This window comes from Ascaphus truei, chromosome 12, assembly GCF_040206685.1.
Source record: "Ascaphus truei isolate aAscTru1 chromosome 12, aAscTru1.hap1, whole genome shotgun sequence".
Lineage (NCBI taxonomy): Eukaryota > Metazoa > Chordata > Amphibia > Anura > Ascaphidae > Ascaphus > Ascaphus truei.
The window spans coordinates 37732851-37755581 of record NC_134494.1 but is presented as its reverse complement, the minus strand read 5'-3'; the positions used below and the strand labels follow the sequence as shown (position 1 = coordinate 37755581).

Below are 22731 nucleotides of genomic sequence, written 5' to 3'. Positions count from 1 at the left end.
TACAGGTGATGTTTTGCCCCGAGGGCCTTCATCATATTCTGCAAAAAATTTAAAAAAAAAAATGAACAGCTATTTGGCATATGAAAGATGTTTTCAGAGCAGACCTCAGATTTTACCTTTAAACTCACTTTAAATATCCCATATTAAAAGCTGAAAGTTAGCTAATTTTATGCTCAGCTCTGTTTTCTAAAAAGTAGCCGGAAGCTTCCTTTTTATTAGTTATATCCAGTTGTTATTTTTTTTTTGTAGATGAGTGAAGCATAGTACAGTGCATTTTGCATGTTTTTGTTTCATTTTTATGTATTAGAATACTTATACAGTCATTAGTTTGCGTCATTAAATAATAGTGATGCCGTTCCTGATTACACAAGACAATCACTAAATACTAATCACAATTAAAGACGGAGTCCAAGCTGCCGTTTAAAAAAAAAAAAAAAATACACATAATTATAAGTAATTAGTTAAGTTGACGATCGATCGTTGAAGATTCGGCTCAGGGGTTCACTAAATGGATGTCAGTGCAGCAGAAGAGGACCAAAGATACAAAGTTCTGTGGGGAAGATATTGTGACCAGGCAGTCACTAGATACAATTGGTACACTGCTAGAGAGGGGGGCGGGTTCAAAAAGGGGTGTGCCAGAGTGTTTCAGAAGAGGAAGGAGATGTGACTTTGTAAATGGTTGCTATAAAAACAAAAATGCTAGTTACATTACAATTTATTAAAAATGTCATTTAGAGTTGTTTAATAAAAATGCTACAAGTATTTTCTCATAGTACAGAACTGATTTATTCATAAAAACACATGTAGGATATTGCTTGGTCTGCCGCTTTAAGGCAATTTCATTATCTAATCTGCCAAACAATTCTGCTTCCAATATGGCTGCCTATTGTAAAAGAGGAAGTCATGTGGCTTCCTAAATGGTTCCTACTGCAACCCAAGGAAGCTTAATACAGTAACAAACATGAAAAACAGAATGACGAGTGGGGGATGTAGGGGATAAAAGAAATCTGGTACTATCTAATAATTCTCAGATTATCCATACGTTATCTCTAGTTCAATAATAATACAGGCAGGACTTTAATGTCAAACTAATATTCTCTATGCAAACAGACACAGACATTGTTGGGCCTAATATTCTATGCTAGAAAAGTAGCCTCAAGTAAAACTTTTTTATATCGTTTCATGATTCCACCTCCTCCCCCCCCCCCCTCCCCTCCCCTCCCAATCGCATTGTAAAGCAAAGTGGGATAGAAATATAGACATGGCTAGGAGGCTTCAGCAACACTATAAAAAAGTATAAGGAGATTTAATTAGAATCAGGGGTTTTCACCCCCAGTCTTCAAGACCCTCCCCCCTCCAGTTCAGGTTTTATAGATATCCCTGCTTCAGTACAGATGGCTCAATCATATTGAGCCAACTGTGCTGAAGCAGGGATATCCTGAACACCTGACCTGTTAAGGGGTCTTGAGGACTGGAGTTGAGAACCCCTGGCTTATATTGTATACAAAAATGCATACATCCTGCTACAAGCAGTGGTATATTTAGTTACTGATACATCTTCATGAAACATTTATAGCTTCAAAATTCGCAGTCACATTCAATTAGTGCCACACCATTTAACATTTGCTCTCGCAATATTCAAAATTCTAAAAACAAGCGAGCAGTAAAATATGCAGATACTGCGTCGGCAATGCTTATTGTAACAGCACGAAAGAGCGAAAATGTATGGCTGCGTTATAGTTTTTACACTGGTAATACAATGCGCTAAACCACCTAAATAAAACCTGATTTTCTGTATCAATAATCCTCCAAGTATATTATTGCTTTGTGCAATGTCTCAAACATCCATTGAAAATAGTACTTTTTCGTTTACCTTTTTACTGTGCAATCTCCTATTTGTACCCTGGACAGTCCATTGTTTGCTATTTATGTGCCACGAATAAATAATCCAGAAGAATGAAATACTTATGTGTTTTGATTTTTGTCTCAACTTTAAAATGTATGTCCTACTCCAGTGTTTCCCAACTCCAGTCCTCAGGAACCCCAACAGATCAGGTCTTGAGGATATCCCTGCCCCAGCACAGGTGGGTCAATCAGCGGCTCAGTCCTTTTGACTGAGCCACCTGTGCTGGAGCAGGGATATCCTTAAGACCTGACCTGTTGGGGTTCCCTGAGGACTGGAGTTGGGAAACGCTGTCCTACTCTACCTCCCTGCTCTGACTCGCACAGGGCAAGCAGTAACTTACTCCCAAGCCATTTGCCTTTTTAACCTCCCACAACCTGCAGAGGAATCTAAAGAGAAAAACCTAATACATGCTCCGCTAATGATTAGCAGAGATGCTGGAAGAATATCAATATCCCGCTCCTAGTTATTATACCCATAGCGTCGGCAGTCTTTAGTGGCAATACGGTCTTTGATTGCAAGAACAGCCACCTAAATGAAGTTAATTAAAATGAGAACATTGATCACTGCATTAACACTTTCCCCAATTATTCTTACTTTATCTTTCTTTTCAGACCGACTTCACTTTTATGTATGCAATTATGAATGATTTACAGAGACATAAATTCTGCAACAGACACATCATCATTAAATTCCCAGTGGGTGAATGGCTCTATATTTACCTGCAAGGAACAAAACCAGCATTTTATCACAAATGTTTTATTACAGTCTCAGTTGCGTGGAAAATCAGGTTTAATAATTACACTGAAAAGAACATTGAATATCTTCATTAAGAAATAATTGTCCACAGTGCCTCTGCAGTAGCTCAAAACTAGGCAAGCGATGGGCTTTCAGAGTATTCCATTCATGAGAAATAGTTCCATTCCCATGTAGCAACTTAGCTGTTAATCAGAGGATAAATTAAATAGGGTCGTGCCCATATTGGTCAGTTGACAATGATGCTATTTAATGCGTTTACGTGCCAACATAAATGAAGACAAGCCTATGCAACATCTTTCCAAACATATATTCTGAATACTGACGTGGTTTTCTGTAATACACCTTGTCATTCTAGTACAGGAATAAGCTGTACAGTATAAAAGGTATCCACAATATATAGTTAAAAAACAAAACAAATGCTGTTTTCAAAGTATCAAAGAAATAACAACCTTTATAAAGATTTATATGTACAAAGTGAGAAGGTTTAAAACAATTATAAAAATAACCAACAATTAGTTTACAAAATGGGCTGCCATTTTTGCTTGAAATTGCCTACACATACATATACATACATATATTTTTTTACATCTACAAAAACAGACCTAGCTTCCATAATCACATTAAAATCTGTTTGTAGACAAAAACTAAAAACTAGGGTACTCATACCCAATTTGAGGTAATGAAAATAGTATAGTTTTTTGTTGTTGGTGCAAATACTATGAATTGTAGTAAAAGTCACGTGAATAGAAAAGATATAACAGTCTTTGCAATGGATCACAGCTCATCGTGATTCCTTGTAAGGTCTTCTCCATAATTTGTAGCTTGGCTTCCAACAAACATGTTCCAATTCTGTAATATTTCATCTTTGGTCAACAGTTTGTCCTGGAGAATGAATGCAAAAGCAATGAGAATGAGATACATTTAATGGATAGCTTAATACAAACATAGTTTTCCCTCCCAAAGCATCTCATGGGACATTTGGCTCTCTCTCTATTATCTATTTTATTAGGCTAATGCGTTATAGCAACAATTCATAAAACAGTCATTTTTTTATATAATATATGTGTGACGATATGGGCAATGTGGCTCTTCTAATAACCAGAAAGTCCAGTAATTGCCCCATCATCTGGATGAATATAGAGGGTAGCCCTGTATATGCATCCTATTGTGGCTTATCGAGCTAAGTATGTATGTGTAAAATGATTGTACCATTTATTATTGCTGACCTATTGGTGTTGGTGTAGAACTGCGTTCTGGATACCCTGGGCAGGCTAGACTGGTAATACACTTACTCAGCCTACATGCCCAGGGATCCGGATGTAGAAGGTTCCACAAGGAGGTGGTGGACAATGGAAGGTGGGGATTGGCAGTCCTCTGGTCTGGGAGCCGTTGGTCTGATAAGCAGGACCATTGTCTGCTCAGAAAGAGAGGTGCCTATCTCATCAAGAGATAGCGAGTCGGCCATGGAAACAGGAGGAGGTAGGCGTTGTTCCCATTGGCTGGTTCGTAACTCCCACCACCCTTGCTTCTGCCTCTCCATCACGCCCCGTCCCAATTGGCCAACACAGACAAGCCCTCGTCCTGTGATTGGCCCACCACCTAGCATCCAAGTGGTGATTGATCGCTGTCCCGTTCGCCATGTGTGGCTATGGAGACAGGATAGCTATAAGAATTACAGCGAATTCCAGTACCGGTGCGGTTGCTGACCCTGTCTTACAGATCGACCAAGCGAGGTTCTCTTGAGGTTGACCCAGAGCGGCCCGAAAGCAAGTCTGTGCGCTCCAGTACAGCAGGAAATGTAAACTTGCTGCTCCAGGAATTGCAGTCAGCTATACCTACAGACGTGAAGCTGATACAAGAGTGGAAACTGCACCAGGAAAGGCATTTCTGTGTCGCTGGGCACCTAGACTGTTTAGGATTCTCCTTGTATGGACCAGAGACTGTGAGTAAAGCTCTTTTGTTATTTGTGTTGGGTCTGCTGGCTCTCGCCAGACTAAAAATACTTTTATTTAACTTCGGTGTCATGTCTGGTGCTTGATCCAGTGAGAGAGTCCAGGTCTCCCGTGACAATATGTAATACAATATACAGCTGAACCCCGTTATAGCGCGATCTGCTACAATGCGGATCCGCTTATAACGCGGTCTGAGAATGGCTCCCGATTTAAAAACACCTCCAAGGTTTTTTTTTTTACTATAACATTCAATGCTTTATTGCTAATGGACACACATACACATACACACACACCCCTCCCCCTACACCAATAATTTTACCACACCATGCAGGAATCAAACCTATGACCCTTCATACACTGGTAGCAATTCTCTAGCTGCTACACCATAGGATTGATGTGGTGTCATTAACTCTATAAACAAACTTAACTTCTACTGCACCGTATTGCCTTTCTAATATATGAATGGTCATGGCTTCGATTCCTGCATGGTATGGCAAAATTATTAGTGTAGGGGGAGGTGTGTGTATGTGTGTCCGTTAGCAATAAAGCATTGAATGTTATAATAAAAATTTTTTAAAAAACCTTGGAGATGTGCGCCGTGCACGTGGATACAGCCTGATGAAGCAGGGAGAGGAGAGAGCTGCAGATGCCGGGTAAGTCCTCGCGCGGCGGCCATTTCGCATTCTCGGTTATAACGCGGTCTCATTGTGTGGACCCAGAGCACCGCATTATAACAGGGTTCAGCTGTACATTCTTCTCTTTTCTCCCTCCCTCAGTTGAAACCTGACTCAATAAGCATTTGTGGTAGACTTCTAGCAACACGTCTGCATTGCCACACCAACCTGTAAAGATCATGGGCTGCACTGTAGCTCCTAAGTGGACACTTGGAAGAAGGAAGGGGAGGATTGTGTAAATAGTTGCAGCTGGAATTAAGCATTTTGTTGCAAATTCCAATCGTAGTCTTTAGTGATAAAATATAGGAACAGGAATATGAGTACTTAGAATAACATGTTCCAAACATTGCACCTCCACGTTAATGCCATATAGAAGGTTCATACCTTGTCTTGGTCAGATTCATAGATTAGATGTCTGGCTTCAGCCTGTGCATGATCATAATCTTGAGGAAGAATCCAGTGTCGTATTTCCTCTTTATCCATCTTTCCGTCCTTATTAAGGTCCCGAAAATCTGCAAACTGCTCCCGTTCAGTAGCGACCCAGTCCGGTTCTGGGCCCCCTTCTTCATGTGCAAACATATCCACTGCAGAGAGAAAGAACGGGCGGCTTTTTATGTCATCGTTTAACAGTCGCAAGTGTTGAAATTCTAACGTAGACGCCAATACTCATATGGACTCGTCTTAAAGGAAACACTTCGGATTTGAACTTCAGCAGAATTTAGTAACCTCCTGCTCTTCGCCATTGGATGCAGTTTAATGTGTCCAAGTATTATTTTTTTACATTTTCTTAATTTTTGTTCCGTCTGTTGTAATAAAACTTCTACAAGGTCTCATAAAAAAGAAAAGTAAATTGGTGCATTTAAGGGCAGTTTGACCTCCCTGTAATAAAAACCCTTAAATTAACATATGTTTCTTTTATACAAACGATTCATTTTGGGAGAAAAAGGGGAAGAAAGATGCATGTACAAATCTGAAATCTGCTGTTTGTTTCCCTTTGTATACATAATGATAGTAACCCCTAAAGGAATGAGATGTTACCGCGCAACACTTTGAAAAAAGTAATATGGTAGCTACTCCTATTCTCAGTGTGAAGTGATGAATTATGGATATTCTGAAGGGGAGATCATGTTTTCCATAGGAATAAGCATTGTCACTGGTGGCATATTTAGTATGTTATGCATTATACCCGATACATTTATGGCACTGTAAGAGAAATTCAGAGTGGTTCTCTTGAATTAGTCATAGACGGTCGTCTCAGTGTGTGGGAAGAGGAAATGAAAAATATAGCTCACTCTAAGGGGCTGTCTCTAAAATTAGAGCTCGCAGTTGGAATTTCGATATTACTACCCACTGAGCCCAGCGGATACAGCATCTTGAAACGTTGTTACTGGGTATTTCTTCCCAGTAAAGACTGGCAGGCAACACCAGAGACTTCAACAAGCAAATGAATAGAATTTTTCATAGAAGTCCATCTTAGTACCAATCTATCCTGTTTGAACTACATGGGGTGTTCTAATCTGTGCAGTGGGAATAGGATATTCTTGAGGAGCAAGGACGCATCTAAATTTTGCTCTGAACATATTTTGGGATTATTGGTTCATGGCTTAAAAACTTCTGTAATTTGTCAAATATACTGCTCCTCCGAGTCACGCCAGGTAAAAAGGTGTGTATGACGTTGTGCTTCCCTGGCCTACAGATAAAGAGATACCAACTACTGTAATGGTATATGGCTTGATCTGCCTGCCTGGAATATGTAGTAAGAAATATATATTCGCACACCTAAGAGCAGAAAGAGCCAACTACAAAACATTTGTTGGATGCAAAGTAAAAACTCACCACCGCTGACCAAACAGAATACATCCAATGTCCAAAAAGAGTATGGCAACCTTGACAAAAAGCCATTATGGGACCGAAATGTTGGAAGATTGAGTAATAAAACAACTTTGTTTATAGCAATCCTGATGTGCATACTCTTTTTGGACATTTGCATTGAATATGTTACATTTATCCGATTTACAGATATACTTGCTAATGAAAACGCGATCCTCAACTTTTACCACAGACCCCCCTTTTGGATAAACAGCAGAGTGGCAGCCAAAGGGTGCTAGTGGTTTGCTGCCATTCACCGATATTCCTGCTGCCCCGATAATAGATTTGGTCAAATCTTATGGCTGTAAAATGAAGCCTTGCCACCTTCATACCCCAATTACTTTACTCTCACTTATCCATAACCACTTCCTCATATTCACTTCTCCTCGCCAGCATCCCAGCTGATTCACAGCCAGCAGCTCACAAACACACCAAACCACCCCATCTGTACCTTATTCTTCCACTATCCCTTCCTTATAGATTGTAAGCTCTTTGGAGCACAGCCCATCTTACCTACTCAACATTAAGGGTTCTTGTTATTGTTTTAAAGAGGCAATCCAAGCATCTTAAATAAAAAATAAATGTAAACAAAATGTTGTTTTAATATATGCAGCCTTTATTACCTTTATTGAAAACGAATTACCCAAGATGACGATCGATTCCCAGGGTTCATTAAATGGCTGCCTTTCCATTTCAAATCAATCCTTCAGTCAGTGTAACTCGGCAGCTACAATGTATTCTTGTATTACTAAAAGGTAACATTCTCTATTGTTACAGTTTGCAGCTCAAACTGATGGGAACATTGGCAACAAATGATCACAAACAGGAAAGTGTTACAAAGATCTTGCACTGCTGGGGAGGTGTACTAAAACCGGCTATAGAAATCAAAGGATGCTGATAAACCTCATTAAAAAATGGCGTTAAGAGTTGATTTTCTTTTTTAACTGTAGCAAGTACTACCTAATAATACAGAACCGATTTATTTAAAAAGCCCCTCGTCGGATATTGCCTGGATTGCTCCTGGAACGCAGAGCCGTGTGCTATACTGCAAAATATGTTGGTGCGTTATGAATAAATTATGATAATACTAATACGAACTTGGCCTTTCTTTCCAGAATATGAAAATGTCACAAACGTCTGAACAGAGCTGTCACATGTAACAAAGCATACACCGCAGTTGATATTAGATACATTCCAGTCGCATACATTCTGTATTACCATCTGTAAGGGTAAGGTTCAAGAAGCATACTTTTTAATCAAAAGCATTACATTGTTTATCTGAATAAGTCAGCATGTTCTGTCAATTTGATGTTATTATAGATGTCAATGTAATGTAGTCGATGATGGAACATTATATTCTGCACATCCTGCATTTACACAATAATAAATGTTGACAACTACCTTGTAATTACACATAGGTAGTGTCACTGACTGAACTTTAATTATTGAGAAAATTGTAATTCTCTATTATCATTACCATACATGAAAAGCATTCAAACTTTGAGACTAAGTGGAATTTACAATGAAAAAAAAAAAAAAATAAGGTCTGTGTCATTTAAGCAAAGTGGGTGCTTTGATGGTGGGTACATGTGACTGGAAAATTGAACAGCAGACAGGGAAGAAAGAGGTGTCATTATGTCAATTTTGAATTATAAAAACGTGTAAACCTCAAATAACAGAATGTCAATTCCCCCCACTCCCCCGGCCCTCCCCCCACCCCCCGGCCCTCCCCCCACCCCCCGGCCCTCCCCCCACAACTGCTGTGAAATGAACATTCTAGATCAACACCTAAATTAAATTACTTTATCTCTCTTCATTACTGAACCCACTCAGGGAACACAAAAACCTATCATTACAGAGTGAGACGCTGACTGTGTACAATGTCACATTGCTACAGGAAACAATATACACATTTGCCACCACTTTACCCTTGTGGAGCGAACAGCAAGGCAGTGCATGAGCACCTACCGCGAGAGACGTTTCACCAAAGAAACATTTTAATTGCCAAAAGCCGATTAAACATCTTGGGAGAACGTTTTACCTTCTCTTATATTCACATTTATTTCTGCCTCATTTCCCCATGCACAAAAGGGCACAGTTATGGCTCTATTTTAGGCACACCTGTATTATTTCAAATCAGAGAATATATATATAACTACTGCTCCTAAACTTTTTTTCTATTGTTACATTGTTCGGTGGCTGCAGAACATAAGAAGTTCACATCCAGGACAATTATACAGGTCTGCAATGTCTAGGCATGGTTTTGATCCACTTGCAAGTTTGGAGTTCATGCAAAATCTGAACAAGAAGCTGCAGGGAAACAAAGAGAAGAATATGCAACAGGAGAGGTCTTACCGATATATTCATCCTCATCGACAAATCCATCTCCATTCTTGTCTATGTCCTCCAGTGTCTCCTGTAAAAGAAGGCAAGTTGGTATGCAGAGAGAGATATAATATAAATACACACACACACACACACACACACACACACACACACACACACACACACACACACACACACACACACACACACACACACACACACACACACACACACACACACACACATTATATATATAAAAATCACAAACAAGACAAAAAAAGTCTCAATGATGGGCACTCCAAAAAATCCCCAGAAAATATAACAAACTTTAATGTCATCAATAATAACATGTCAAAACATATTTAAAACCAAGAAGGGGCGGGACCCTAAATAGACAAAGAATGCACACATTCCACAAAGACAGGAAAAGCTTGCCACATCTGCACACTAAATGAAAGCTAACGCAAATAAAGGGTGTAAGGTGCAAACCTAAGGAAAAGATCATTTCCTAGGTCAGCTAGACCGGCCGGTCATATATATATGTGATCAGAGACCTGAGGGGTACATGAATCAAACAATACTAATTACACACCACATATGCGTCACACATGCAACAGAGGGATAGAATAGGAGCAAGGTAGCCCACAAGACAGAATAAGTGAGTTTATCAGGCGGATATGAAGAAAGATATGCTGCACTATATACAGAATAATCCCTGGTAATTTATGAAACTGCAGGTAAAATGGAATAATGTCCAAATAAGTCCAAAATCAAGGCAGATCTTCATTAAAAACAAATGTAGCATATCCATCCTATCTCAAGGATTGTAGTGAGAGAGATAGAGAGCACTGCTCCTCCCCAAACAGAAAGTCCTTAGTATAAAAGGACGAGTTGTAGTATATATTCTCCCCGTATACTTATCCACAGTATTGCATGACCAGCCATAGTAAGAGTCCTCAGGTCAGCAGGGGAATGCAGCTTTGCATAATATGTCAGGGTCGCCGCCGTTAGCTCCCACTGCATTGCTTTTTCTCTCTCTCACTACAATCCTTGAGATAGGATGGGTTACAGAGGTAATAATCTCGGGAAGCAGGGGGTCCCCCGGACATTAAATTCATGTGCTTCAGCGCCAGAGACCCCCAGCTTCAAAATTATAAACATTTTTTACAAAAACACACACAGAAGTAAAAAAAAAAAAAAACTGTTGCCAGGAGTGCCTTTAACACCACAAATAAATCTTAAAATCTTTCTAAAATAGTCATAAAAGCTTTATTTGCCAGTGTCAAAAGTACTCCTACTTGGTCCGACAGCCACCAGACGCATCCATCCAGACCGTAGTAGCTTCTCTACTAGCATTTGGTTGGGGTTAACCTCTCCGTTTCCAGAGGGGCCAGCACAAAGCAGCCAACAACTGCCTACCTTCCAACTGCGCGTATTTAGTGGGTACGTGACACGTCGTGGCTGCGAGAAGACCAGCGGTACCTATTACACAGAAAGTGGCTGTGCGGGGCAAGCAGCAGGTTATGGGATTTCCATAGATTGCCTCGGCCCAGCACGAGTAGAGGAACAACAGTGGTACCTATTTTTATGTGCAAAAACTTTGGCGGGTCTGCTGCTGCTGATCTTTGGCGGGGGGTCAAGGTGTCCCTCCCAAATAGGAGTGTTCCACACCTGCATTTCAAGAAATTCTTAACCTGATCAACACCGAAAACCCCGGTGGGCAGACTAATAGAAATGTTAATACAGTTTTTGTGCTCCAAAGACACAATCTTTTTAAATTTATGGAACATTTCTATACAAAAATAGAATGATCACCAATATATATTATTTGTTTTAAAGATGCATATTCGGCCAGTTGAATTCCTTAGGGGACTCAGGATGGGGAAGTGTTTGTCAGTAGAGTGCTTTCTTTCCCCCTTATCTTTCTTTCTTATCCCCCCTATCCTCATCAGAGAACCAATAAAGATAAGGCCAGGTGAGGAGGTGGGGTCTCTAGGTGTACAAGCACTCGCTGATCCCACACAGGGGAGCAGTCTGAGGAAATCAAACCGCTCCCAAGCCTAACTTTAAAACATTAATTACAAATACTTATAAAAAGGGGCAGATTTGGGTTAAAATCATTTTAGCAATTACCCAGATAAGACCCCCACCCCAAACACGTCACAGGAATGAGCTCCTTTTGGTCCTAAGGCTGCGTCCATAGATGGACCAGCCGTGCTGAGGCGTGCGGGCGCTCCGCGCTGAGCCCCTGCATCCTCAATGAGGATGCCTTGAGAGGGGGCTCACGCGAGCGTCCGCAGGCGTGCTCAGGCTTTGGAGTTTTCAGCCGAGCGCCAAGCTGTTTTTCAGCGCGCTGTCAGCTGAAAACCTCCAATCACTGCACAGCAGCGTCAACGTCACGGCGCCGTGACGTCGGCGCCGTGACATTGACGTCAGTGCGTCGCGGGCGATTGGCCCAGCGACGTCACTGCCCCGCCTCCAACCACCTCCCCCCCGGCTCCCTTCGCGCACGCTGGCTCGCCTGCAAGTCCGTGCAATCGCGCTGACTGAAGCAGGCGAGCCTCAGCGTTAGCGCGCCTCCGCTCTCCCCACACCTCTATGGCCCGGGCCTAAGAGGGATTGGCCCTTTAACAACCATTGCCGCTCCTGATTTGACCAAATGTTTGGATAATGGTTCTGCGGAGCCCGGTTGCTTGGCATGCTGTGGGGCGAGTGTCGTTTTAATGCATTTTCTCACCAATATGACAATGTCCTTCATGTGCTCAAACTCCTCCGGGTGAAGGAAAGAGGTGAACTCTTCCCGAGTTGCCTGCGAGTCTCCGTCGAGATCAGCTTTTTTAAACCTTCTCTCGTCCCGCGGAAGCATTTTCTTGAAGCTGAACAGCTCGGTTGCATCTTGAAATTCTTCAGGGTTTGCTGCACTCGAACAGAAGAGAGAAAGTAAAGGGGAAGGGGGCCTGCTCATGGGATGATCGGGGAACATTATTTGGGCAGCCAAAACAGTAATCCCCCGTAATCTATATACATAAAACAGAGATAGAGAATGGCAGCACACACTGCAAAAAAGCCACAGCAGGGGCAGGTTTGGTGCATGGTAAAGGGTAAATAGTTACCGTCTGTGAGGATCCCTCGAAATCCAATATACCGGCACAGAATGAGGGGTTATCACATAAATGTGGTTTATTGGGTCCAAAATGTACACATATGCCGTTTTGGTCCTTGAAGAATGAAACATCGGGCATATGTGTGCATTTGGGACCCAATGAACCACTTTTATGTAATTATCTCTCGTGTGGTGTCGGTATATTGGATCTCTGGGGTCTTCACAGAGATATATAGGCTATGCATCTTAACCCAGGCATAAGCTTATAGGGGTCCATGTCATGTGGATTTGAAGCAAAAGGTGGCACTGTGTGCTCATTTGCATGTCATTTCCCAGAATCCCTTGCTGCAGTGGAACCACTGTATGCTGGGTGATAATGGTGAAAGGCGGGGTTGCAGACCTGTCTAAGACATGCAAATGAGCATGCAGTAATATTTCCATTTAAAAAATAATAATAATAAATAAATATATATATATATATATACTGTATATATAACTTAACTAAGTACAGTGTATATATATATATCTGGGGGGTTCTTTGGGGTTGAAATGCACTATGCTCCAGTTGGGCATGACATAAGGAGATATTTAACGTAAATGAAGAATATCTGTCGCACACGATTCAATAAACTTTGCTGTTTACTTTTACATTCTCACGTTGACTTTATTGTACTGAAGCAGTGATAGCACAATGTTTCAGGAAGCATTCACAGAGCACTTAAAAATGATATTACAACCATTCTCCCACTGATGAGACCTAAAAGGTCGAAACAGCTGTCTGTGCGCAGGTTTACTAGCTCTGCACTTCTTTTACCCCGGTTGTGCTGAAGCAAGAAGCAAAAATTGATACACTGTGAGAGCTCATTTGCATGTCATTACCCAGAATCCCTGTATGCAGTGGAAGCGCTGTATGCTAACAGATAATGGGGAAACCATGTTGAATGGTTTTGAAGCAAAAAGTGGCACTGTGTGCTTGTTTGCAAGTCATTTCCCAGAATCCCTTGCTGCAGTGGAAGTGCTGTGTGCTGGGTGATAATGGTGAAAAGCGGGGATGCAGACCTGTCTAAGACATGCAAATGAGCATACAGTAATATATCCATTTGAGATATATATATATATATATATAAATATATAAATATATATATATATATATATATATATATATATATATATACACATATACAGTGGTCGACAAATCACCAAAAAATTTACTCGCCGAACAAAAAAATCTACTCGCCACCTAATACCACACGTGTGCTGCTTGGGCCAATATTAGCTCGCCACGATGTTAAATCCACTCGCCCGGGGCGTGCAAATGTATAGGTTTGTCGAACACTGCACATATACATACATACACACACACACACACACACACGTATGGTGAAATGTAAAAAGAATAATAAAATAAAGCCACATAGGTCAACTAGTATTTGGATACGAGAATACCGCCAAGAAATGATCTGAACAGCGATTCGAAGAAACACCAAAGGACACCATGGGAAATGTATACACACAGACACACAGACACACAGACACGAGATCAAATGGCATCATCCATTTATCACAAAATACACGGAGTGAGTATAATCCAGGCATTAGGAAGTGGCCAACAAAACACGCGATAGAAAAAATATTGCAAAATGAAAAACAAGGTTTTCTACTAATGCAGAGAGCAAATAGATCAGGGGCGGCCGACTCCAGTCCTCAAGGGCCACCAACAGGTCAGGTTTTAAGGATATCCCTGCTTCAGCACAGGTGGCTTAATCAGTGGCTTAGTCGGAGACTGCACCACCTGTGCTGAAGCAGGGGTGTCCTGAAAACATGACCAGTCGGTGGCCCTTGAGGACTGGAGTTGGCCGCTCCTGACATAGATGTATCGGCACCAAAAGATTATTTGCACAAGGGAAAATGAGCCTGGGAACAGGGAGCACAAGGAACTGATAAAATGATGATGTGCTTGAAGAGTGAAGTACAAAGAGGGGACCAAGGATAATAGAGAGAACAAAATGTGAGCTAATGACAGGAAAAAGAACAATCTCATTGTGAGGCGACATCTAGGGAGGGAGGATCAAACCTCAAAGTGTTATCTGGGAGACATATGCTGAGACATCCTAAAGAAATAGTACGAAGGACCCTGGCAGTCCCAATACACTGGAATATGTAGAAGCACATGCACACCGCTGGTAGGTGCTGGAGGGGGGTACTTATCTGCCGGTGCGCTGTGTCCAGGGAGGTCCAGACATCCCAGAGGTACTCGAGCAAAGGAATGGAAGCAGGCACACAGTCTTTCTAAAGGTGCAGTTTATTGTGCCACCAAAGGTCCAACGTTTCGGCAATCTATTTTGTCGAAACGTTGGACCTTTGGTGGCACAATAAACTGCACCTTTAGAAAGACCGTGTGCCTTCTTCCATTCCTTTGCCCCAATACACTGGAAGCCTGGTAAACCAGTCATACTTCTGCATCCTGTACGGTCACCATGCAAAGTAATGGACAGTACTAAATATACGGCTAGAGAGAGCATGCAATCAGTACCGTCCTATGGTCCAGAAACCCGAATGGGCCTTCTCTCGGTGTGATACCCTGTAGCAAAGAACACCATTCTTGATGATTGTTATATGTTTTGTATTCTTGTAGGATGCCCGATTGCAGTATGATACGGATTTGGAAACGTTTGTTATATCTATGTAATATGTACATTCGGTGATGTCATATTATGTAATATGTACTTTCGGTGATGTCATATTATGTATTATGTACATTATGTAAATTGCTGTTGATGTCACTGTATTCTTTGGCGCACATTTTGAGGTGGGTGGACCCTAGCCGAGCATCCATCTTATTTCATTGAGGTTTATATAGATATAGAGGTGCCGTTGTATTATGTACACCTGATGAAGGGGCTGCAACCCCCGAAACATTGTGCTATCATGGTTTCCCCATAATAAAGTCAACGTGAGAATTTAAAAGCTTGAACAGCAAAGTTTATTGAATCGTGTGCGACACATATTCATCGCTCAAGTTAAATGGCATTGTGCATCGAGGATCCTAGCACAAGTCCAGTCAGCGCTGAGCAACATTGTATATCTGAAAGAAACTAATACACACTCAAAATAGACCGTGATTTAATCTGTTGAGAAATCAACATGGCCACCAGGTCAGCCTCACTCCTGTGGGCCAATAGGAAGCTGTGATGTCATCTAGCCATGACATTCCAACTTCCTATTGGATGATCCAGCATCTCTCCATTTATTTCTCAGGAACTGGGAGGTCACCAGAGCCAGGAACCCGTGGTTCAGCACCCGAGAACACCTTGCCCCCCCCCCCACCAGTTCATATGATGGTGGGATTGGCACTTTAAGTGTGAATATTGGCCTTGTCCTCTCCCAAAGCAATCTGAGGCTTAGAGGACACAGGAGTACAGAGGGCTGGTTCGCACCAAGACGTGGTATTTTTACGGCAGGTTGTGACCAGGCATTACAAAAGTTATGTTGGGTAAAAAGAAGTGACAAAAATCCGGTAAATAAAAATACCACTTGTGATGCATTTGCATGTCTCATTCAGATCTGCAACACTGTCTCTCCCCATTATCATTTAGCAACCCGGGTCAAAACGACGGTCTGTGTTAGGTTTCCTGGCTCTGCACTTCTGTAACGCAGGCGGTGCTAAAAAGCTGTGTAATACTGCAGGCAGAAGCTTATAGGAGTCCATGTTAAAATGGATAAGAAGTGACGTTGTGTGCTCATTTGCATGTCATTACCCAGAATCCCTGGCTGCAGTGGAAGCATTGCTTGCTAAGTGATAATGGGGAACGTCAGGGTTGCAGATCTGTGCGAGGCGTGCAAATGCACCACAAGTGGTATTTTTATTTACTGTACTACAGGCTAGGCAGCTACAGCAAAAACACACTTACCCAAGTAATACCCATAAGTGGCTTCTTTGTATTCTTCCCAGGAAATCTGATTGTCCTTGTTGATGTCATAGTCTCTCCAGACTCTTGCCACATTTTCGTAAATGTATCTCTTCTGCACTCTTTTAATCCAAGTTTTCAGCTCATCGGTGTTAATTAATCCATCGTTATCACCATCTATTCTGTCAACTATTTTCCTGTAAAATAACATAAGAACCTGATGAACTGTGGAGAAAATGGTCAATATTACAATGTAGGGACAGCCAAAGAAAGACAGCACGCAATCCCAGCGTTAAGCATATACTATTCCTCACAATTCGTAGCTACCTTTCCTCGGGGACTGACTTCTGCCTTTCTTTGACTGTCCCTATAAGTTTATCAGTGTGGTCACACTCTAAAAGGTGAAGATTTTTAACTCCGTGCTCTGGTATTTTGGGGCACTGATCCCTTACTGTGTATACAATATTACAATGTGTAATAACAAAGGGTGACTGTATACATTTTTTTTAATCTAAACGCCTCCAGCACAGATGTGATTAGACTCAGGGACAGAGAACAATTTTCGGCTCTTCCTCATGAATAAAGAAGTAAAATAGAATTTATGAATGCAGCACAAGATTTGTAGTTTTTTTTTTTATAAAAGTCTGCTCTATCCATTTTGTCCTTGTTAGAAACTTCATTTGGCTTTAGTACCGATTTAAAAATAGCTGCTTTACAAATCAGCCCTGAAAACAGATGTTATGTTGGGTATTATTTATTCCCGAGCTCTATGCAGCTCTCTAAAACAATACAACTGTTGTTACAAATGTTAGAGAAGAGGTCAGATTACTGGGAATTACAAATGGTATGTCTAAGTGAGACAGCAACTTTAAAATTAACAACGTCTTGTTAAACTATGTTTTGTATATCAAAACCTGTATAGTAAGAATGTGCTCCAAAGTACTGTATGTGAGTAATAATAATAACAGCATGTTCTTGTATAGCACTGCTAGTTTTACGTAGCGCTTTACAGAGACATTTTGCAGGCACAGGTCCCTGCCCCGTGGAGCTTGCCTATGTTTTTTGTGCCTGAGGCACAGGGAGATAAAGTGACTTGCCCAAGGTCACAAGAAGCCGACACCGGGATGGAACCAGGTTCCCCCGCGTCACACTCAGTGCCTTCTCCCTAGTAATAAATTAAGTAGAAATAGCCGTGTATAGTGCAGAATGCAATTGGAGAGAGAAATGGCACAGCACAAGCGGAATCATCCAACAAAAAAGGAGAAAATAAGGAGGAAAATGCGTTATCCATAAAAGGGTTTAATTGTCATGGAAGGAAAATGGCAAGGCATTACCCTACCAACATGTTTCGTGCTACGCAGAGCAAGGCCTTGATAAAGTGCTCTGCGTAGCACGAAACATGTTGGTAGGGTAATGCCTTGCCTTTTTCCTTCCATGACTATTAAACCCTTTTATGGATAACGCACTTTCCTCCTAAATTCTCTTTTTTGGATGATTCCGGTTGTGCTCTGCCATTTCCCTCCTATTGCATCTATCTCCACGGACGGAGGCGCACGTTGAAGGTCTGATGGGATCAACATGGACGCCGCAGCAGATTTGTGAGTTTTTCCTGCCTGCTACATGGTTATATCATTCTGCTAAGGGATTAGGGTATTATGTATTGGGGTGATTATTAGCTCTTGGGTTCCTGGACAACCTGAGTGTCATCTATACTGGTTTACCAACTAGGATACCACACCCACCCTACAATCAAGATGCATCCCACACCTCTTTCAGGATTTACCATCATTATTTCAGCATTACCACGACTGTATACGGTTCTTAGCACCACCCATTATATTCCCGTGTATAGCGCAGAGTAAGGCTGCGCTTATAGTGCCGGCGACGGTGACATCAGGCTGCGGTCGCTGGAAAAATCAAATAGAGATGACTTCCAGCGATCGCGACCAAGCCGTTGCTCCGCGCTTACCATAATCGCACGCGACAGCGGCAATGCATTTGTTTTCATGCAACGTCGCGTCGCTTTCGCCGGCATTATAAGCGCAGCCTAAATGAGTACTTCAGTATTAGGCGATACCTTATTTATTTGGACTAACAGTAGATATGATAAGACAAGCTTCAGAGAGTTCTCCGCTCTGCCTCAGGTCAGCCATGCGGATTTGTAAAACAGTGAGTAATAAATTAACTCTCATACTGTTTCTACCATTAGAGAAAATTTGAGGCTTACTCTCCAATAAATGATTTGCTACAATGTTTAAAACAGGGGGACAATGAATGGCTGCTAGTGATACTTTGTCATGCAGACGCCCGCCCAGGTCCTTTTCAGTTCATCCTTTGACGTGAGTTTATTGATACACAGATTGCCAGCACTCACATCTCTGTGCCACGTTCTCATGGTATGGGGAACTCCTCTGTCATGTGACCATTATGACGCCTCACTCAGGTCAAACTAACACACACACACACACACACACACACGATTTGCTATATATATATATATATATATATATATATATATATAACGGAAATAGCCGTGTTAGACCAGTTGCGATAGTGCAGAATAAATGAGTTCTTCAGTATTAGGTGATACTTTTTTTATTTGGACTAACAATTTATGTCATAGGACAAGCTTTCGAGAGTTTTCCTCTCTTCCTCAGGTCAGGCAATGAGGAAGAGAGGAAATAAATTGTTAGTTCAAATAAAAAAGGTATCACCTAATACTGAAGAACTCATTTATTCTGAAATATATATATATATATATATATATCTCACAGTATATATTCTGTCCTAAGCATGAAACTGTAACAATTATGAATCTAGCTTGTAAACACCACTCTGCTTCGTCCTTTCCCGGAGATCCACAATGGCTCAGTGGTGTGATGTCAGTGCGGTGTGATGTCAGTGCGGTGTGATGTCAGTGTCTCACCCCAGCCTGTCTTTGCTCTCCTCTGGGGTGAGCTGATCGAAGCTCCTGGCCTCATCCTTCCCCAGGAAAGCCTCATGGTCTGACTGGAAGCTTTGCGTCTCCTCATGGTTCTGGTTGTTGAGCTCAGGGTCCAGGCGGATCCGCTCCTTGCGGAAGGTGGGTTTGCCGAGCACCCCTCCAGCACACAGCAGCACCAAGTACAGCACCCTGTGTGGGGCCATGATCCTCTCTCATGCAAAGCAGCACAGGTCCTGCACTGGGAAAAGTGCACAGTGAGCTGCAGGCAGGAAGAACCCACACAGGCTCTGCACTCACACACAGGCTCTGCCCTCTCACACTCACTCTGCACTCACTCTGACCTCTCACGCTCACTCTGCCCTCTCACACAGGCTCTGCACTCACACACAGGCTCTACACTCACACACAGGCTCTGCACTCACACACAGGCTCTGCACTCACACACAGGCTCTGCACTCACACACAGGCTCTGCACTCACACACAGGCTCTGCACTCACACAGACTCTGCACTCAGTCTGCCCTCTCACACAGGGTGTGCACTCACTCTGCCCTCCAACACTCACTCTGACCTCTCATACTCACTCTGCCCTCTCACACAGGCTATGCACTCATTCTGCCCTCTCACACTCACTCTGCACTCACTCTTCCTTCCCACACAGGCTATGGACTCACTCTGCCGTGTCATACACACTCTGCACTCACTCTGTCCTCTCACACTCACTCTGCACTCACTCTGTCCTCTCACACACTCTGAGCCCTCACACTCGCTGTCCTCTCACACTCACTCTGAGCCCTCACACTCCCTCTGCCCTCTCACACTCAGTCTGCCCTCTCACTCACTCTGCACTCCCTCTGTCCTCTCACACTCACTCTGAGCCCTCACACTCCCTCTGCCCTCTCACACTCACCCTGCACTCAGTCTGCCCTCTCACACTCACTCTGCCCTCTCACAGATGTCCCGGGTGCACAGGTCACCCCCACGCTGCGCAGTTAAAGCTCAGCAGCCCCCTGGTCCCGCTGCTGATACAATGAGGGGCTGGGAGGCCAGGCTGGGCCAGTCCTACGTGAGGGTACAGCCGGGACCCCCGGGGTGTTTCCGCTGTAACGCAGGTTCCCATTGGCAGAGGTGGGCTGGGGGGCTGGCAGGGGTGGAGACAGGGGAGGGGGCAGGGGCTGGCAGGGGTGGGCTTCGGGGCTGGGAGGGGTAAGGACGCCACGTGGCACAGCACCCAGATTTAGCTGGACTAGTCCTGCTGGGTGAGAGCCGGCAGCACGTGGGTTAACGTGGCCCACCCAACGGGAGACGGTCACCCACTTTTATTATAGGAAGCCTTCAGCGGAGTCAGGACGCTTACTAATAAGGAAACATGGAGGGGGTCAAACCCCACCCCCATAGTCCTCTCTGCGCTTTAACCCTTTGTAGCCATGGTCAGCAATATATAATATAATAAATATTAATTCCTATTTGTTTTAGAAATAAGTCAGTAAATCAAAAGAACACGACGTCTTCTCATAATGTGCAAAGGTTGGGAAAAGCAGTGTCAGGGTCTCCTGCCCAGGCCCACACTAAGCTGAATCATTCGTTATAGGACAGTCCATGTTCTGGGGTCTCATGGTGTAGGACCGGGGAGGCCAACGCCAATCCTTAAGGGCCACCAAGAGGGCAGGTATCCAGGATATCCCTGCTTCAGTCCAAGTCTGAGCCAATGATTGAGCCACCCTGAAAACCTGACCAGTTGGTGACCTCTTGACTGGGGTTGGACACCCCTGGTGTAAGATCTTGGCATACCTATGATTTTTCAGTCTTAGGCCCAGGCCATAAAAGCGTGAGGCGATCCGAGCCGCGCTAACGCTGAGGCTCGCCTGCTGAAATCTGGCCGATTTCATGCCCATACAGGCGAGCCAGCGGGCGCGATCTGAGCCGGGGGGAGGGGGTTGGAGGCGGGGCAGTGACGTCGCTGGTCCAGTCGCCCGCGACGCACTGACGGCGCTGTGACGTTGACATTGCTGTGCTGTGATTGGAGGTTTTCAGCCGACAGCGCGCTGAAAAACAGCTTGGCGCTCGGCTGAAACCCCCAACTCGTCAGCACGCCTGCGGACGCTCGCGTGAGCCCCCTCTCAAGGCATCCTCATTGAGGATGCAGGGGCTCAGCGCGGAGCGTCCGCACGCCTCAGCACGGCCTGTCCGTCTATGGACTCGGCCTTATGAATGGAAGGAAAATGGGTGAATTCCACCCAATTCTAGTATATTTTCTGCTTTAAGGATACAACCAGACAGAGAAAAAAGGGCTTTATGGGGAATTTGCAGAGGGACAGATAATATTGATTTATTGTTTTGCTATTGAAATCATTTATATATATATATATATATATATATATACAACTGTGTGGCTGAAATGCTTGTGGGTGCACTCGTGCACTCAGGAGTCAGAACCCCATAATTCCTAATCAGAGCGGCTTTAGATGGCGCTTCCGCAGTTGTGCGGAGTCGTGTGGAATTGCAGCCGACACCAAAATGTAATTTTTCCCGCTGAGGGAAGCGGGGAGCCGGTCATGTGACCGCCAAAAGCCAATGGCAGTCCCGCCTCCCGCCTCCGACCCGGCTCACAAGCGCGCTCGCTCACGCTCATGCAGGGACACAAAAAAGCTCCTGCTTGAGCATGAGAGCATGAGCGTCAGCGCTGAGAGGCCTGGGACATAGTGCCCAAAACAGTGCGGAGGCGCGCTGAAGCTCAGGGAAAGCGGTGCTTTCCCTGGCCTTACACAGCGTACCGTCCGGGGGCGTGTCGGGGGCGGGCCAGTGATGTCACGGAGCTGGTTCGCCCTCATTGGGCGAACCGCTCACATAACCGGCCCTGCGCTCCGGCGAGCGCCAAATTTGAAAACTGTGTGAGACACGCTTCCCCAAGCGTGCGGACACGTGCGCGAGCCCCTGCTAAAGCCGCTCTCATTGCGGCTGCAGGGGCTCAGTGCCGAGCAGCAGTACGGTGCGCTGACCATGTCCGAGGCCTAAGGATTACCATGTTTGAGGCCTTAGGCAATCGATGCTTTGGAACGTGAGGCCATGTTTTTTCAGAACCGTTTACGATGCTTAGTACATTGGCCCCATTAAATAAGCCCAAAAGTGTCGTTATTTTTCACTTTACTTTCATACCATACGGTTTATGTCCAAGTGGATGCTCTCAGATCCTCATTGCAGGACACAAGCATAATGGCTGAAGGGGTTCATATTAACAGGGGTTCATATTAAGTGTACCCAAAAAAATATCAACAGGCCCTGATATATACTTGTG

General features: G+C 43.5%; 1 protein-coding gene across 3 annotated transcripts; it reads right to left on the bottom strand.

Annotated features, from left to right (window-relative positions):
• Positions 1-2646: 2646 nt before the first annotated feature.
• RCN1 (reticulocalbin 1) lies at positions 2647-20534 on the bottom strand. Of its 3 annotated transcripts, none has more exons than XM_075567340.1 (7): positions 20377-20534; positions 19420-19675; positions 16497-16690; positions 12220-12398; positions 9513-9573; positions 5673-5872; positions 2647-3544 (listed from the first exon to the last, which is right to left on the bottom strand). In XM_075567340.1, exons 2-7 carry the CDS (start codon positions 19638-19640, stop codon positions 3437-3439), a joined length of 963 nt encoding a protein of 320 aa, XP_075423455.1. In that variant the 5' UTR covers positions 19641-19675; positions 20377-20534; the 3' UTR covers positions 2647-3436. The 3 variants fall into 3 exon arrangements, with proteins under 3 accessions (XP_075423455.1, XP_075423454.1, XP_075423456.1); XM_075567339.1 differs by having other exon boundaries at positions 19420-19670; positions 20377-20528; XM_075567341.1 differs by lacking the exon at positions 20377-20534 and adding an exon at positions 19743-19757 and having other exon boundaries at positions 19420-19670.
• Positions 20535-22731: the final 2197 nt, after the last annotated feature.